The sequence below is a fragment of the Salmo salar genome, chromosome 26, assembly GCF_965601325.2.
Source record: "Salmo salar chromosome 26, fSalSal1, whole genome shotgun sequence".
NCBI lineage: Eukaryota > Metazoa > Chordata > Actinopteri > Salmoniformes > Salmonidae > Salmo > Salmo salar.
Window position 1 is genome coordinate 45,264,522 of NC_138316.1, and position 16,873 is coordinate 45,281,394.

Below are 16,873 nucleotides of genomic sequence, written 5' to 3' on the forward strand. Positions count from 1 at the left end.
ATCCCATTAGGACCACACTGTGGATATCCTTATATAACATCCCATTAGGACCACACTGTGGATATCCTTATATAACATCCCATTAGGACCACACTGTGGATATCCTTATATAACATCCCATTAGGACCACACTGTGGATATCCTTATGTAACATCCCATTAGGACCACACTGTGGATATCCTTATATAACATCCCATTAGGACCACACTGTGGATATCCTTATATAACATCCCATTAGGACCACACTGTGGATATCCTTATGTAACATCCCATTAGGACCACACTGTGGATATCCTTATGTAACATCCCATTAGGACCACACTGTGGATATCCTTATATAACATCCCATTAGGACCACACTGTGGATATCCTTATATAACATCCCATTAGGACCACACTGTGGATATCCTTATATAACATCCCATTAGGACCATACTGTGGATATCCTTATGTAACATCCCATTAGGACCACACTGTGGATATCCTTATATAACATCCCATTAGGACCACACTGTGGATATCCTTATATAACATCCCATTAGGACCACACTGTGGATATCCTTATGTAACATCCCATTAGGACCACACTGTGGATATCCTTATATAACATCTCATTAGGACCACACTGTGGATATCCTTATGTAACATCCCATTAGGACCACACTGTGGATATCCTTATGTAACATCCCATTAGGACCACACTGTGGATATCCTTATATAACATCTCATTAGGACCACACTGTGGATATCCTTATGTAACATCCCATTAGGACCACACTGTGGACAACTTCTAATTCTTATTTACAATGACGGCCTACCCCGGACGACGCTGAGCCAATTGTGCGCCACCCTATGTGACTCCCAATCACGGCCGGATGTGATACAGCCTGGATTCGATCCAGGGACTGTAGTGATGCCTCTTGCACCGAGACGCAGTGCCTTAGACCACTGCGCCACTCGGGATATATGTCATGCAAGAACAGGCATATGAATGTAAGAAAACAAGTGTGTGTGTGCACCTCAGAGGTGTTGAGAACCAAGGTGTCCTCCAGCAGTGTGTGTGTGTGTGTACACCTCAGAGGTGTTGAGAACCAAGGTGTCCTCCAGCAGTGTGTGTGTGTGTGTGTGCACCTCAGAGGTGTTGAGAACCAAGGTGTCCTCCAGCAGTGTGTGTGTGTGTGTGTGCACCTCAGAGGTGTTGAGAACCAAGGTGTCCTCCAGCAGTGTGTGTGTGTGTGTGTACACCTCAGAGGTGTTGAGAACCAAGGTGTCCTCCAGCAGTGTGTGTGTGTGTGTACACCTCAGAGGTGTTGAGAACCAAGGTGTCCTCCAGCAGTGTGTGTGTGTGTGTACACCTCAGAGGTGTTGAGAACCAAGGTGTCCTCCAGCAGTGTGTGTGTGTGTGTACACCTCAGAGGTGTTGAGAACCAAGGTGTCCTCCAGCAGTGTGTGTGTGTGTGTACACCTCAGAGGTGTTGAGAACCAAGGTGTCCTCCAGCAGTGTGTGTGTGTGTGTACACCTCAGAGGTGTTGAGAACCAAGGTGTCCTCCAGCAGTGTGTCATTTGATTGTTACGTGGAGCAGACCACTGCTGAAATACCAGTCCATCGTATCCTGCTAGAACAGCCTCAGATACAGCTGCAAGCTGTTAGTAGCCCTGATATTTGGCAGTCTCAGCCAGGTACATCATTTTACAGTGTGTGGTCTGCAGGCCTGCCTAAGACTAGAGCAAAGCAGAGGGCTAGGAACCGCTCTGTCAGCCAGTCGCCTGGCTGTTTGGAGAACAAGGTGCTTTCTGTATCCTTAAGTGTCCATGCATACAAAGACCTTTGAAATGTTTCAATACTTCTTGAATGTAATGTGATTTGTGGATTCAAATAAAGTAGTTAAAATGTGTGTACCTCAGAGGCGTTGAGTGCCAGGGCGTCCTCCAGCAGGGTGTGTGCGTGGACGCTGAGGCCGTGGCGCAGAAGCAGATTGGCAGCGTTGACGAGGGGCAGGTGGCGCTGGGTGGGCGGAGCCGAGGCCAGGGAGTGGCGCAGACACTGCAGCGAGCTGGTACCGTTACCCTTCGCCCGCCAGAACAAAGCCGCCTCGTTCTGGAGCAACCAGCCAGGGGCGCTAGCCTGGAGGAGAGGAGGATGTACACTGTCTGTAGACAAATCCTTTTCTATTACAACTGTGGATGGCTGATTATTTTGACAGAACAGTCCAAAGCCATCGCATTTCTCAGGACAGTAGTGGAGTATATTTCTGATATGAAAGGATGTTTCTCTGTTCTACGGCGCTCACCTTCTTCATGGCTTGGGCTATGCTGGCACCAGCCTGCTCCAAACTCCAGCCTCTGCTGCGAGACAGCAGTACCTGCACCCCCCCCCCACACACACACGATCAGCACAGTGACACACTTCAACCCTGCTCCAGTGGGGCTGCTCTGTGGCTGACTCAGTGGTGCTCCCAGTGGTGAAGATGGGTACTGTGACAGAAAACACATTTCTGTTGTCTCTGTATAATCGATTAGTAAAGATGGTTTTGTATTGAATCCAAAGCCCAGTCTCAAAAATATGTTGATGTTACAGACCACCTATCCAATACACACACTAACCTGGGTGGCGTGGGGGTCTGGCAGCTCCTTGTCCTCCAAGGGCCAGCCCACAGAGGCAGGCAGGTCAGCTGGAGGGGGCTGGAGCACAGGGCCACAGTCTGGGGAAGCCAGGGAGGAGGGAGGGGGTCCGGTACCGTACAGCACAGTCTGGAGGCTGAACACACATCAATGAGGTCAGCAAATACATGAATGTCATATCATACATCACATGTTATACAAACCATGCTGAGGAAGAGGCTCTACGAGTCAACACAATCCACCAGCACACACACGGCTTCAAGATACACACACACCATGTTAGAGACAGGTACAAAAAAGTAGCATACACAAACAACCTGGCACACACACAAACACTAACCCGGGGCCCGGTGCCTAACGCGCTAACCCGGGGCCCGGTGCCTAACGCGCTAACCCGGGGCCCGGTGCCTAACGCGCTAACCCGGGGCCCGGTGCCTAACGCGCTAACCCGGGGCCCGGTGCCTAACGCGCTAACCCGGGGCCCGGTGCCTAACGCGCTAACCCGGGGCCCGGTGCCTAACGCGCTAACCCGGGGCCCTGTGCCTAACGCGCTAACCCGGGGCCCTGTGCCTAACGCGCTAACCCGGGGCCCTGTGTCTAACGCGCTAACCCGGGGCCCTGTGTCTAACGCGCTAACCCGGGGCCCTGTGTCTAACGCGCTAACCCGGGGCCCTGTGTCTAACGCGCTAACCCGGGGCCCTGTGTCTAACGCGCTAACCCGGGGCCCTGTGTCTAACGCGCTAACCCGGGGCCCTGTGTCTAACGCGCTAACCCGGGGCCCTGTGTCTAACGCGCTAACCCGGGGCCCTGTGTCTAACGCGCTAACCCGGGGCCCTGTGTCTAACGCGCTAACCCGGGGCCCTGTGTCTAACGCGCTAACCCGGGGCCCTGTGTCTAACGCGCTAACCCGGGGCCCTGTGTCTAACGCGCTAACCCGGGGCCCTGTGTCTAACGCGCTAACCCGGGGCCCTGTGTCTAACACACTAACCCGGGGCCCTGTGTCTAACACACTAACCCGGGGCCCTGTGTCTAACACACTAACCCGGGGCCCTGTGTCTAACACACTAACCCGGGGCCCTGTGTCTAACACACTAACCCGGGGCCCTGTGTCTAACACACTAACCTGGGGCCCTGTGTCTCAGGTGGGAGGTAGAAGGTGGGTAGTAGGTGGGCGGGGGGGATGACAGGAAACTCATCAGCACAGTCTGCCCTCCGAGGCCACAGCAGCCTCTGAATGTCCTACAGACAAAACACACGCAGTCAGCTCCACAGAACCTTTAGATTGTCCTGCCAACACAGCACAAAGCCCACTATCCACACACACTGATAAATCCTGCCAAACACACACAGTCTGAACTCACTTCGGTGGGGGAGGCCTGGTGGCCCCAGAGGGCTGCAGGCTCAGGGTCTCCGGACACAGAGGGGTGGAGGTGTGGGCTGGTGGTCTGGTTGGTGCTAGGCTCCGACACCAGAGCAACGCTGCCCGCCACAGAGACCTCCTCTCCAAACTGGATGTAGTGAACGTGCTCAAACAGGTCGCCACGGTGATAACGCACCGGCAGGTCCAAGGGGCAGAAGAGGCTGCTCTGTTGCTGGCCTAGACGACACATCTGGTGGTTGCCTGAACAAAACACCTAATTATTGATGTACTATTTTCTGTTTACCAAGGTGAATGGACAGAATTAACTGACCATCTCTAAATGGACATATTCATTTATATAAAACTCAAATCAAATCGTATTGTCACATACACATGGTTAACAGATGTTATTGCGAGTGTAGTGAAATGCTTGTGCTTCTAGTTCTGACAGTGCAGTAATATCTAACAAGTAATCTAACAATTCCCCAACTACTACCTAATACACACAATCTAAAGGGGTGAATGAGAATATGTACATATAAGGATGGATGACCGCTCATCCATATACACTGTGTGTATGTGTGTGTGTATCTGTGAGTGTGTATTACATGTCTGTGTGTGTGTATTGCATGCAAGTGTGTAATGCGTGTGAGTATTGCGTGCGAGTGTGTGTGTGTATTGCGTGCGAGTGTGTGTGTATTGCGTGCGAGTGAGTGTGTATTGCGTGCGAGTGAGTATTGCGTGCGAGTGTGTGTGTGTGTATTGCATGCGAGTGTGTGTGTGTGTATTGCATGCGAGTGTGTGTATTGCATGCGAGGGTGTGTGTGTATTGCATGCGAGTGTGTGTGTGTGTATTGCATGCGAGTGTGTGTGTGTGTATTGCATGCGAGTGTGTGTGTGTATTGCATGCGAGTGTGTGTATTGCATGTGAGTGTGTATTGCATGTGAGTGTGTATTGCATGTGAGTGTGTATTGCATGTGAGTGTGTATTGCATGTGAGTGTGTATTGCATGTGAGTGTGTGTGCGTGTGCGTGTGTGTTGCATGCAAGTGTGTATTGCGTGCGAGTGTGTATTGCATGTGTGTGTATTGCGTACGAGTGTGTATTGCATGTGTGTGTATTGCGTACGAGTGTGTATTGCATGTGTGTGTATTGCGTACGAGTGTGTATTGCATGTGTGTGTATTGCATGTGTGTGTATTGCGTACGAGTGTGTGTATAGCATCTCACCCAGCTGTGCCTCCTTGGCCATCTGGGTCTCGTGGATGATGTTGCGGAGGATCTGCTCTTCCTGCAGCAGCTTGTATTTGTCCAGGGCCTCCTGCTGACGCAGGTAGTGGTCATGCTGTTTCTGGTATTCCTTCAGCTCGTTCAGCGTGCGCTGCAGAGACCTGGGGGTGTGGCAGATCACATATAGCTAGCCCTAGGCCTACTGACAGGTCACGTGCTGTTATACACCGAGTGTACAAAACATTAACAACACCTTCCTAATATTGAGTGGACCCTGTTGCCCTCAGAACAGCCTCAATTCGTCGGGGCACGGACTCTACAAGGTGTCAAACGTTCCACAGGGATGCTGGCCCATGTGGAATCCAATGCTTCCCACAGTTGTGTCAAGTTGGCTGGATGTCCTTTGTGTGGTGGACCATTCTGTATACACACAGGAAACTGTTGGGCGTGAAAAACCCAGCAGCATTGCAGTTCTTAACACAAAGGCACTTCAATCTTTTGTCTTTACCCTTAATGGCACACATACACAATCCATGTCTGAATTGTCACAAGGCTTAAAAATCCTTCTTTAACCTGTCTCCTCTCCTTCATCTGCACTGATTGAAACGGATTTAACAAGTGACATCAATAAGGGATCATAGCTTTCTCCTGGATTCCCCTGGTCGGTCTGTCATGGAAAGAGCAGGTCTTGATAATGTTTTGTCAACTCAGCATTGTAACCTGTGCCATATAAAGAGGAAGTCTGTGTCCACAACAATACTTCCCTTCCCATTAAATCCCCTTCAAAATGGTCGCTCATTCTCTATTTACCTAACTATGCCCTGAGCAGTGAGGCGCTGTGCCTTTACCTGTGTTGGGCCTCCAGGCGCTGCTCCAGTTTCTGCTGACAGAGGACGGCGTGCTTCCTCCTCAGGGCCTGCTCAAAGCCCGGCTGGGCCTGGAGAGCCTGCTCATAGCACAGCACTGAGTGGTTATACTCCCCCAGCATCTACACACAAAGACAAAGAGGATAGAGGACAGGAGGAAGAGGGAGAGAGAGGTAGAGAAATAGAGGTAAAGGTAGAGAGAGAGAGACAGACAGAGATAAATAATATATTAGAGATGATTCACTCGTCTAGTATAAACGGAGAGAGAACTGAAGATCAGGGCTGGTAACATTGACAATAAATCAGCAGGAATACACTTCCTGAGCACCTGGAGAAAGCCATGCCAACAAGCATTGCAGTAACATCCTACATCCATATCCACTGCATAACTGTTGGATAAATTATTGCTATACTCCAATTTTGTAAAAAGTCCTAGTGTCAGTGTATCATCCCAGTGTATCATCCTACTGTCAGTGTATCATCCTACTGTCAGTGTACCATCCTACTGTCAGAGTATCATCCTACTGTCAGAGTATCATCCTACTGTCAGAGTATCATCCCAGTGTATAATCCTACTGTCAGTGTATCATCCTAGTGTATCATCCTACTGTCAGAGTATCATCCCAGTGTATAATCCTACTGTCAGTGTATGATCCTAGTTTCAGAGTATCATCCTAGTGTATCAGCCTCCTGTCAGAGTATCATCCTAGTGTATCAGCCTCCTATCAGAGTATCATCCTAGTGTATCATCCTACTGTCAGTGTATCATCCTAGTGTATCATCCTACTGTCAGAGTATCATCCTAGTGTATCATCCTAGTGTATCATCCTACTGTCAGATTATCATCCTAGTGTATCATCCTACTGTCAGATTATCATCCTAGTGTATCATCCTACTGTCAGAGTATCATCCTAGTGTATCATCCTACTGTCAGAGTATCATCCTAGTGTATCATCCTACTGTCAGTGTATCATCCTAGTGTATCATCCTAGTGTCAGTATCATCCTAGTGTATCATCCTACTGTCAGTGTATCATCCGAGTGCATCATCCTAGTGTATCATCCTACTGTCAGTGTATCATCCTAGTGTATCATCCGAGTGCATCATCCTACTGTCAGTGTATCATCCTAGTGTATCATCCTACTGTCAGTGTATCATCCTAGTGCATCATCCTACTGTCAGTGTATCATCCTACTGTCAGTGTCGATGTAGTGAAAACATTAAAAGCAGACAGTATGTGAACATAAACCAACACAACTCTACGTCAAAGTCCCTCCAGAAATGTTAAAACGTAGTGGAAACAAATGTTGCAGAACCACGTGTTCTATTTAACGGCTCCATTTGGTTTAAATCACCTAATGCCTGCTTTCTTTGTCGTCATTAGACATCCCTAAAAACTGACTTCGGTGTTCCTCAAGGGTCAGTGCTTGGACCCCTGCTGTTCTCTTGATAGATGCTAGTACCGTTTCACTTCACATGATGTAGAATGGTGCCTCAATGGGAATGATAGAGCTGCAATTGTTGATGAAACCAGATGATGATGTCGTACAGCTAGCTTTCTGTTGTTGTCTGTCTTGTGTGTATTCCATCAGGAACCAACTTGGAAACAAGTGGAATCTCTTTAACGTGTTATCTCCTGGGTTGTATTCAGTGCATCTACTAATGGTGCTGTAACTCACTGCGTAGATGTTGCCCAGGGTGTAGTGGCTGGTGAGAAGGTCAGAGGTCAAATCCAGGGCAGCGTGAGCCACGATGGCAGCGTCAGCAGAGAAGTGGGCCCGGTGCAGGATGTTGGCCATGTTCACCAGGGCCAGGTCCTTGTGCTGCCTGGATATACAACAGACAAGGAGAATGGGACTTAAAACTCTTACATGATCCACTGTTTGAATGTTGAATAACCATAGCTGGGATGTGTTCATTGGGCACCAAAGGGCAGACAACATACTGAAACATTATGGAATACTAGGACTTGTCCAATAAGAAAGGCTCATTTAGTTTTCTATTGCAAAGTGCTTTACATCATGTGTCCTAATGAACATGACCCTGATGCCTGACAAACTGAAGACAGGGGCTGAATTTTCCTTTGTTTGTACCTGGGTGAGAAGTGCAGGGCCCGGACCACACAGTCCACCGCCCGCCTGGGCTCATTCTTTATCCTCCAGTAGAACGACGCCAGGTTATACAGCACCCAGGATGAGGAGTTCTGGACAACACAACAAACAGGTCATCAGAAGGGAACTATATGAAAGTCAAACCAGAACACTATTAAAACAGTGACAGTCCATTTATAAAAATGAACAAATCAGTGCATCAAAGTTAAAAGTAATCCCATGCGGCTATATGTAAACCAATAGAAACAGACCAGACAGTGTTGGTGAGGGTGAAGAGTGGCGATAGAGTGCAACGTACCCTCAGCAGGCCCTGCTGGATGCCATGGCCCACCTCGTCCATGCTGCGGCCCAGTTTGTGGGACAGGGAGCCAAAAATGGGGTCCTCTTTAGAGAGCAGAGGAGATGTGAGGTTCACCTGTTCCTGCACACCCTGGAAAACATAGACATATATGGCACAGATCCAGACATGTATGTGCATCGCATTAACAAGCAGGTTTGCTTTCCCCTTCAACTCACCCGGAGATGCTGGAAACTGTGGATACTATATGGGAGCTCAAATACTCTGGCACAGTCAGGCTTCTCCAGATCCGGGGGTAGAGGGGACCTAAAATCTACGTAATCCTCAGGGCTGAAAGAAACATCCATAGTCAAGGTCCAGGGAGCATTAGTGTAGTGTCCAGCAGAAGAGAGGGAACAAGAGGAGAAAAAGTAACCAGTTGTTGACTTGTATCATGTGGCTGTTTAAAATGCCTGGTGATGTAGGACATGCTGATCTAAATTTGAAAGACAAGCCATCATGGTTTATTCTATCAGAAATGTTTGTTGATTTCTCGACACCAGGATGTCATCAAGAATACTTGTCCTCTTGTAAACTCCCTACGTTTTCCCTGTTCGAATATCACTTTGTGTGTTCGAATAATGATGACTTCTGACAGTATGTAAATCATTTGATTGTTTATTTATGGGCGGCAGATAGCCTAGTGGTTAGAGCGTTGGGCCAGTAACCAGCAGGTAGCCTAGTGGTTAGAGCGTTGGGCCAGTAACCAGCAGGTAGCCTAGTGGTTAGAGCGTTGGGCCAGTAACCAGCAGGTAGCCTAGTGGTTAGAGCGTTGGGCCAGTAACCAGCAGGTAGCCTAGTGGTTAGAGTGTTGGGCCAGTAACCGTAAAGGTTGCTAGATTGAATCCCCGAGCTGACAAGGTAAAAATATGTCGTTCTGCCCCTGAACAAGGCAGTAAACCCACTGTTCCTAGGCCGTCATTGTAAATAAGAATTTGTTCTGAACTGACTTGCCTAGTTAAATAAATGTTAAATCAAAACAAATATATATTTGTTTGTATAAAAGTTGATCTTGGTTTGTGCTGTAGTGTCATGACCTCTAACATATGTGACGTGATCATCCAATGCGTGTATATTGTATGTTGTTGAAAATCACCCCAAAAAATGACTCATGTCATCGGTCAATGTCAATGATAAGATGAAGCCGTTTTGGAGCGCGACCAATGGATTGGTTACACGGCCCGGATGACATTTGTCAACATCCCTTATCACTGCTTCCCCTTGATAATGAGTTATGTGAGGGCACATTAGTAACAACCAAATGATTGGTCAAGAATGCACAGCCTGGGCTTACCTGATGTCTTTACTCTGCAGGGAAATGTAGGTACCATCGTAGAGATCCAAGTCTCCCAGGGGTACTTTAGCCGTGACACAGTCGGCATCCTCTTTATAGTGCCTCTGCTCCAAGCCAGTGTCCCTGTCCTCATTCTCCTCAATGTGAATCTTCTGAGCGACAAGCTGCTTCTGCACGAAGCAGGGGTCAGAGACATGAGATTCAGACCTTTCAGTGTGGCTTGATTTGGAAGCAATGCTATATCTCACTGGGAAATAAAGAAAGGAAGACAGGTTTCCCCATCTGATGTGGTCCAATATATTCTTCAATAATCAATGAGTATTAAATGACTATTGAACAGCTGTGAATATTGGAGATAGCACAGCAGTATAGATGTTTAACACTGTGGGCCTTGGACTAACATTCTAAAACCAGGAAGTAGAGCAATAGGCTATGAGCACAGTGAGGTAGTCATTAAAATATCATCACCTCTAACTTCTTCAGGTAGTTGACACGGGTCTCCTGTCGCATGAAGATGACAAGGTCATGTGGATGTTTAAGATTCAAAGGAGAGTCAACCTGCAAAAAAACAGAAAATGTTAGTCTTAAAATAAACAGTGACAGTACTTGTTTTCACTCTGACCCCAAAGACTAAAGACATCTTTGAGTCCGCTGACCACAGTACACGTGAAGTGAGACAACACCAAAACAGAATTGTGGCAGAGGAACCTGGCTGATTTGACACCTTAACACCGTAATTACTAGTAGTAGCAGCTAGGTAATCTTTCCATCCGTTTTAGATAGTTTGGCCACAGCTAAACAGAATGTCAATGGCTAAATAGTCAGAACATTTAATGCCCTTCTAAACGTCACTTGTAAGTGGATACTTTAGTTGTGTATAGCTACAAAGGTTACATCAAATATTATTTTATCTAAACCCCTTTTATTTATGGGCTTACATCAAGCCCGAAGCACAATTTTACATTCAATTCACCTAGCTTCGATGCGACCAAGAGAGTTTTGACATTGTGCCGGTTGTCAAAACTCTTGGTTGCATCGGAACTACTATTTAGCTGGATGTGCCGACTGAGTCTGTCAGCTCTGTTGAGCCCATTATCTTTGAGCCCAGTAGTTAATTAGCTAGCTTGCCAACCTACTACCTACCAATCACCTATCACTAGTTTGCTTCATTTCAGTTTTTCTAGGATGATTGGATGCCTTAATTAATTAATTAACTGGCTTACCCAGATACCCCGTTCTCTAACTAGCTAAAGTTATCTATCTAGGGGGTCAGCATTACTACATTACTGTGCTAGCAAAAGTCCCAGAGAGGAACTTAAGTAGTTTTAATTGGCAATCGATGGTTGACAAGCTAGTATGATCCTGCAGCCGTGTTAGCAAATGTTAGCAACAGTAAAGTCAAGATACTTGTTCTACCTATATGTGATAAAATCGTTAGCTAGCTAGCAACATACGGTTATAAACACGGGCCGTTAACGTACTTGCTGTTGAATTTTTCCATCTTCAGTGACGACCCAGTGGGTGGTAGCTCCTCCAGGTTCGGCCAATATTATACATAGTAGGATAAAAACCTTCCCTTGAAAAGACACTTTTCGCGAAACGTTTACATAGGGCAGAGACCCAGAACTGATTTTCCTGAGGTCCGCCATTTTTCTGTCTTCTTTACAGATGTGTTGTGGCAGAAGAAGAAGAAGCCGATAAGTTAACTTCCTGTGTGTCACTTCCTTGTTTAGTTTTTTATTTCACATTCCTTGGTCTAATAGTTGTTAGCTAATACTAGCTACCTAGCAAAAATGCCAGGGCGTTGTTCAGCTTTCAACTGTAGGAATACCTTTAAAAATGTTAAACATAAAACAAACAAGGTTACGTTTCACAGGTAAGGCTTTCAGCATTTGACCAACGTCGACACTTGGCCAACTAGCTAGTCAGCTTACGTTAGCTAGAGTGCTTGGTTAGCTTGTGTAGCTAGCTAATATTTCCAGTAATAAATCGGCTACACCTTGATTTGGACGAATGTGACATAAATGTTAGTTACCTTATCATAAAGAAAACGTGGAACATCTAAACAAATGAACACCCCTTAGTACCCCAGCCTAAGTGCTCGCTGTTTCATCCCTGTCTTTTGCAATTTGCAGTTCAAACAATAACAAAGCAGACACCCCGCCACTGATTTTGGTAAATAGATGAGGGATGGGGCTGGAGAAATGTAACTACTGTCAAATTCATAGACAGGGCTATGAATGCAAGGACTGACCACAGGCAGTGACCATCCATGATGTCAAAATTATAGTTTTAGCAATGTTGTGAGGCTATAAAGTGTTTGTTTACAGTTACAAACTTATATTTTTGGTTCTGATGGGGTATGACAGTTAAACTAAGCTCATGATGCATTTACAAGTTATATTCTTCAAGAATCAATGGCTATATATCATTAATTTAAAATTCCAAAAATGTATGTTACAATCACAGATTGCCCTGTTGTTTACATTTTGTTGTTTAAACCTTTTTCCTATGTCAACAGCTTTCCAAAGCGTGATCCTAAACGAATAAAAGAGTGGGTGGGTCAGATGAAATGGAAAGACTGGCAGCCAACCCCCCATTCCTTACTGTGCTCAGAGCATTTTGAGGAGAGATGCATGGATAGAACTGGGCAGACAGTGCGTTTACGTGATGATGCAATACCAACTATATTTGCCTTTCCTAGTCACCTGCAAAAAAAGGTATTTAGTAAATTGAGGCAGGTGTGTTGTTTTCATTTAAACTATTATACCTAACTGAGTCTGGTGGTTGTGAATTTAACATATGAAGGATTCTTGAAACATGCTTTGGCTTTGTTGGTTAAGTTGAACTGTGTGTTTTATTGTTGAGTTCTTGTAGTTTCAGAAAACAGCCGGAAGGAGGAAAAGAGTAACCTCGGTGAGAAATGCAACATAAAAAAAGTAATACTGTACTACCAGTTTTCCATTGGTGTTGCTGTTTACTCTGAAGGATGTGTAAAATGTACTACCAGTTTTCCATTGGTGTTGCTGTTTACTCTGAAGGATGTGTAAAATGTACTACCAGTTTTCCATTGGTGTTGCTGTTTACTCTGAAGGATGTGTAAAATGTACTACCAGTTTTCCATTGGTGTTGCTGTTTACTCTGAAGGATGTGTAAAATGTACTACCAGTTTTCCATTGGTATTGCTGTTTACTCTGAAGGATGTGTAAAATGTAATACCAGTTTTCCATTGGTGTTGCTGTTTACTCTGAAGGATGTGTAAAATGTACTACCAGTTTTCCATTGGTGTTGCTGTTTACTCTGAAGGATGTGTAAAATGTACTACCAGTTTTCCATTGGTGTTGCTGTTTACTCTGAAGGATGTGTAAAATGTACTACCAGTTTTCCATTGGTGTTGCTGTTTACTCTGAAGGATGTGTAAAATGTACTACCAGTTTTCCATTGGTGTTGCTGTTTACTCTGAAGGATGTGTAAAATGTACTACCAGTTTTCCATTGGTGTTGCTGTTTACTCTGAAGGATGTGTAAAATGTACTACCAGTTTTCCATTGGTGTTGCTGTTTACTCTGAAGGATGTGTAAAATGTACTACCAGTTTTCCATTGGTGTTGCTGTTTACTCTGAAGGATGTGTAAAATGTACTACCAGTTTTCCATTGGTGTTGCTGTTTACTCTGAAGGATGTGTAAAATGTACTACCAGTTTTCCATTGGTGTTGCTGTTTACTCTGAAGGATGTGTAAAATGTACTACCAGTTTTCCATTGGTGTTGCTGTTTACTCTGAAGGATGTGTAAAATGTACTACCAGTTTTCCATTGGTGTTGCTGTTTACTCTGAAGGATGTGTAAAATGTACTACCAGTTTTCCATTGGTGTTGCTGTTTACTCTGAAGGATGTGTAAAATGTACTACCAGTTTTCCATTGGTGTTGCTGTTTACTCTGAAGGATGTGTAAAATGTACTACCAGTTTTCCATTGGTGTTGCTGTTTACTCTGAAGGATGTGTAAAATGTACTACCAGTTTTCCATTGGTGTTGCTGTTTACTCTGAAGGATGTGTAAAATGTACTACCAGTTTTCCATTGGTATTGCTGTTTACTCTGAAGGATGTGTAAAATGTACTACCAGTTTTCCATTGGTGTTGCTGTTTACTCTGAAGGATGTGTAAAATGTAATACCAGTTTTCCATTGGTGTTGCTGTTTACTCTGAAGGATGTGTAAAATGTACTACCAGTTTTCCATTGGTATTGCTGTTTACTCTAAAGGATATGCCACATATGTATTTCCCTTTTTGATTTCACAAATCAAAGTGTATTTTGCCTCTACTGGTGATTTCAGTTTCCAGAGGATCCTGTTCCTGAGGAGTCCACACAAGGGGAGAAGTCTCCACCCACCTACTTAAACCACAGTATATGGCACCCAAGTCGTTTCCATGACGACTACTGCGTTCCACAGGTACAAAGTACATATCGCTCTTATTATTTACAAATATTTAATTCATGTTTATTTATTTAGTATTTATTTGTTTTTCAGAGTATTGACTGGGCTGTAAAAGACATGCCTAAAGAAGTAAGTTGTGAGTTAGCCCTCATTGTGAAGCTGATTGAGCTCATCAAAATTGTTGGTTTGGGAAGGGTTCCCCTAATTCCTTACAGAACAACCGTGAATGTATCTTTTGCCAAATATTCCAAAGAGCTTAATTCACAGTACCTGCTCAAAAATCCCAGGGAGGAGCGTGTTGAAAAGTAGTGTCACTGTTACTCCCAACCAAAATGATGTTGATGAGGCCCAGACCTCTAGGGCCAGTTGCGTGTATGATTACAACATCCTATAAAGGTCTTCTATAACCCTAAACCTTTCCATACACGTGCTTTAATAACTGAACTCCTGACAATTTCAGATCCCATCTGCAACTTTAGAAAAGCAAGGTCTGATCTTTATCCCCAAGCACGCAATCAAGGTAAGGTTTCTGACAGACCATTGTATTCTGGACAGCGGCAACAAGATAATTTTGACCCTTGTCAACTTAAAGGTTTGCTGTTGTGTGTATTCCCCAGCCCATTACCTCATGTTAATTGATGTGCATATAACTAAACATTATAACTGCAAATTACTTTATCTGAACCAGATCAAGGAGAAATGGCAATGGCTGACAATGGATGTGAAGGGACCATTTCCAGAGACCAAAAGTAGACACAAGTTTGTACTAATTATAATGGACTACTACTCCAAATGGATGGAAGCCTACCCCATGAAGACCAACAACAGTAAAGAGATTGCCAAAATCATCTCTGACCTCATCTCTCGCTTTGGCTTCCCTGTTGGAATCCTGTCTTGTTTGACTCGAGCACACATTTTAGAGGTAAGAGATGCATGCATGCATGTGTGGATGTAAGTGTTACTGTACTGCCCTAAATAAAAATGTTTTGGGGGGAAATTAAGTGTTGCACTAAGTTGCACTAAGTATCTCATGAATATTAAGTACCAGGGGTGGAAACAAAATTATTTTCCAATTGTTTCGTTCTGAACAAAACCATAATTTTTGTAGTTCCATTCCACTGTTCCAACCAGCAAAATAAAGTTTCACTGTAAGGTCTACACCTGTTGTATTCGGTGTTTGTGACAATAACATTTGATTTGATGTTCAGCAGGCAGGCACTGGAATACGTTTCTGAGTGACAGAGTGAGGGCTTTGCATAGACGCTTTGTAGCATTTTTTTTGTGGGCCTGGAAAGTAAAATCACTTTATTAACCGGTTCCCATGGTTTTCAAACAACGGTTCTGTTCCGGAACAATATAGATCACTTTCGTTCCCGGTTCTGATTCTGTTCCTCCAAAAATGTTGTTGTTTTCTGGTCCTGTTCCCTGAACCGGTTTCAACCCCTGTTAAGTTCCCCTTCCCTTTTTTAATTTTACAGATCAACTCGGCTTTGGGTGATCTGAAGAAACTGACATGCCAACTCATATTCTACCGTCCTCTGGGAGTGTCATTGGATCCAGTAACAAAGTCCCTCGTAGACCGGTTTGTCCTCCACTGTACCTTGCTACACAGCCACCTGATTCTAAAAGCTTATACTATGGATAATAGTCTACTAAATAGAATTGGGATAATGATTGCAATAATCTTTTGTCAGTTTACTGAATCCAAACACATGTCATGCTAGCCCAGCTGACTTGCTGACTTGTTATAATATGCATGTGTTTTGTTTTAATACATTTTTCATCATATACCTGGACAGGTTGGTGTCAGATTTGGTGAAAGACCATCCTGATCGTTGGGATGTTTACCTGGCTGCCAGGGTGTTCAGCTTCTGCTGCAAAGAGCACCCCACCACTAGACAAATACCCCTGTCTCTGCTGCGCTGCGGAGGGACTCAGTCTGTCCCCACCTCACCAAGAAAGCTGCCTGTAAGTTGGAGACTGACCGTGTTTAGACTTTCCCACTCCTACAACAAAACATACTCATATAATTGATTCCCATTGAATGAATGAAGAAAAAGCACATAGAAATAGATTTGAATTATACCATATTTTACTTGAGCCTTTATACTGACTTGTGTGTTGACCAACCTGTTTGCATTGAAGGACAATGGGATAAAAGGAAGGACCTTTGTCATACTAGATGCCCAGCCACCTCAAAGGGAAGTCCGTGTTGAGTGCAATCAGTGCAGTCAATGGAGCACGGTCACTCAGGACTCTGAGCTGAAGAGATATGAGGAGATGAAACTTGGGGATGAGGACTACACCCACACCTGTGTGAGCTGCAGGGTGGCCATGAGCTGCAGGGTGGCCCTGGAGGTCATGAGGGGTTAGCAGACAAGGACATGAACAACTGGATGGAAATGAGAGAGCTTTTCAAACAAGGACTGAAAAGATGGAGGATATAATAAGGACGTTGGAAACCAAGTGGTGGTGAAGGAAGAGATTGATGTTGGGGTGAAAAAAGGTTCCTAGGGGAAGAAGTACATATTGTGTATGTATTTGTATAAGTTGCTCTGATGACCCTTTTGTCATTAAAAACAACGGTATAAAGTGTTTAAATTACATTTTGATTGTGT

The 16,873-nt window shown here is 44.9% G+C and overlaps 2 protein-coding genes across 5 annotated transcripts in view; one reads left to right on the forward strand and one right to left on the reverse strand.

Moving 5' to 3' along the window:
- The window catches only part of LOC106587870 (tetratricopeptide repeat protein 17), a 28,518-nt gene extending 17,028 nt beyond the window's left edge, over positions 1-11,490 (reverse strand). Inside the window, exons 1-14 of one of the 2 annotated variants that reach the window (XM_045708170.2) lie at positions 11,302-11,490; positions 10,289-10,378; positions 9,821-9,984; positions 8,706-8,817; positions 8,488-8,619; positions 8,172-8,281; positions 7,758-7,905; positions 6,061-6,200; positions 5,213-5,373; positions 3,985-4,244; positions 3,747-3,862; positions 2,606-2,759; positions 2,293-2,364; positions 1,902-2,126 (exon numbers count right to left, since the gene is read on the reverse strand). In XM_045708170.2, the coding sequence (XP_045564126.1) occupies positions 1,902-2,126; positions 2,293-2,364; positions 2,606-2,759; positions 3,747-3,862; positions 3,985-4,244; positions 5,213-5,373; positions 6,061-6,200; positions 7,758-7,905; positions 8,172-8,281; positions 8,488-8,619; positions 8,706-8,817; positions 9,821-9,984; positions 10,289-10,378; positions 11,302-11,469 (2,052 nt within the window). In that variant the 5' untranslated portion in view covers positions 11,470-11,490. Of the gene's footprint in view, positions 1-1,901; positions 2,127-2,292; positions 2,365-2,605; positions 2,760-3,746; positions 3,863-3,984; positions 4,245-5,212; positions 5,374-6,060; positions 6,201-7,757; positions 7,906-8,171; positions 8,282-8,487; positions 8,620-8,705; positions 8,818-9,820; positions 9,991-10,288; positions 10,379-11,301 lie in introns of both variants that reach the window. The other variant, XM_045708169.2, reaches the window with a different exon arrangement.
- A 23-nt stretch (positions 11,491-11,513) lies between these two features.
- LOC106562578 (uncharacterized) lies at positions 11,514-16,859 on the forward strand. 3 transcript variants are annotated; one of them, XM_014127519.3, is made up of 10 exons: positions 11,514-11,696; positions 12,342-12,561; positions 12,698-12,736; positions 14,154-14,270; positions 14,349-14,384; positions 14,716-14,775; positions 14,944-15,177; positions 15,734-15,837; positions 16,055-16,223; positions 16,401-16,859. In XM_014127519.3, the coding sequence occupies exons 1-10, from the start codon at positions 11,614-11,616 to the stop codon at positions 16,626-16,628; spliced, it is 1,290 nt and encodes a 429-aa protein (XP_013982994.1). In that variant the 5' UTR covers positions 11,514-11,613; the 3' UTR covers positions 16,629-16,859. The 3 variants fall into 3 exon arrangements, with proteins under 3 accessions (XP_013982994.1, XP_013982997.1, XP_013982996.1); XM_014127521.3 differs by having other exon boundaries at positions 11,515-11,696; positions 12,342-12,540; XM_014127522.3 differs by lacking the exon at positions 12,698-12,736 and having other exon boundaries at positions 12,342-12,540.
- Positions 16,860-16,873: the final 14 nt, after the last annotated feature.

Excerpts from the sequence above, each read along its gene's own strand:
- LOC106562578 (XM_014127519.3), top strand. The coding sequence starts at position 11,614 with ATGCCAGGGCGTTGTTCAGCTTTCAACTGTAGGAATACCTTTAAAAAT. Across the intron at positions 12,562-12,697 it reads TATTTAGTAAATTGAGGCAG|TTTCAGAAAACAGCCGGAAG; the intron begins GTGTGTTGTTTT and ends GAGTTCTTGTAG. Across the intron at positions 15,178-15,733 it reads CTCGAGCACACATTTTAGAG|ATCAACTCGGCTTTGGGTGA; the intron begins GTAAGAGATGCA and ends TTAATTTTACAG.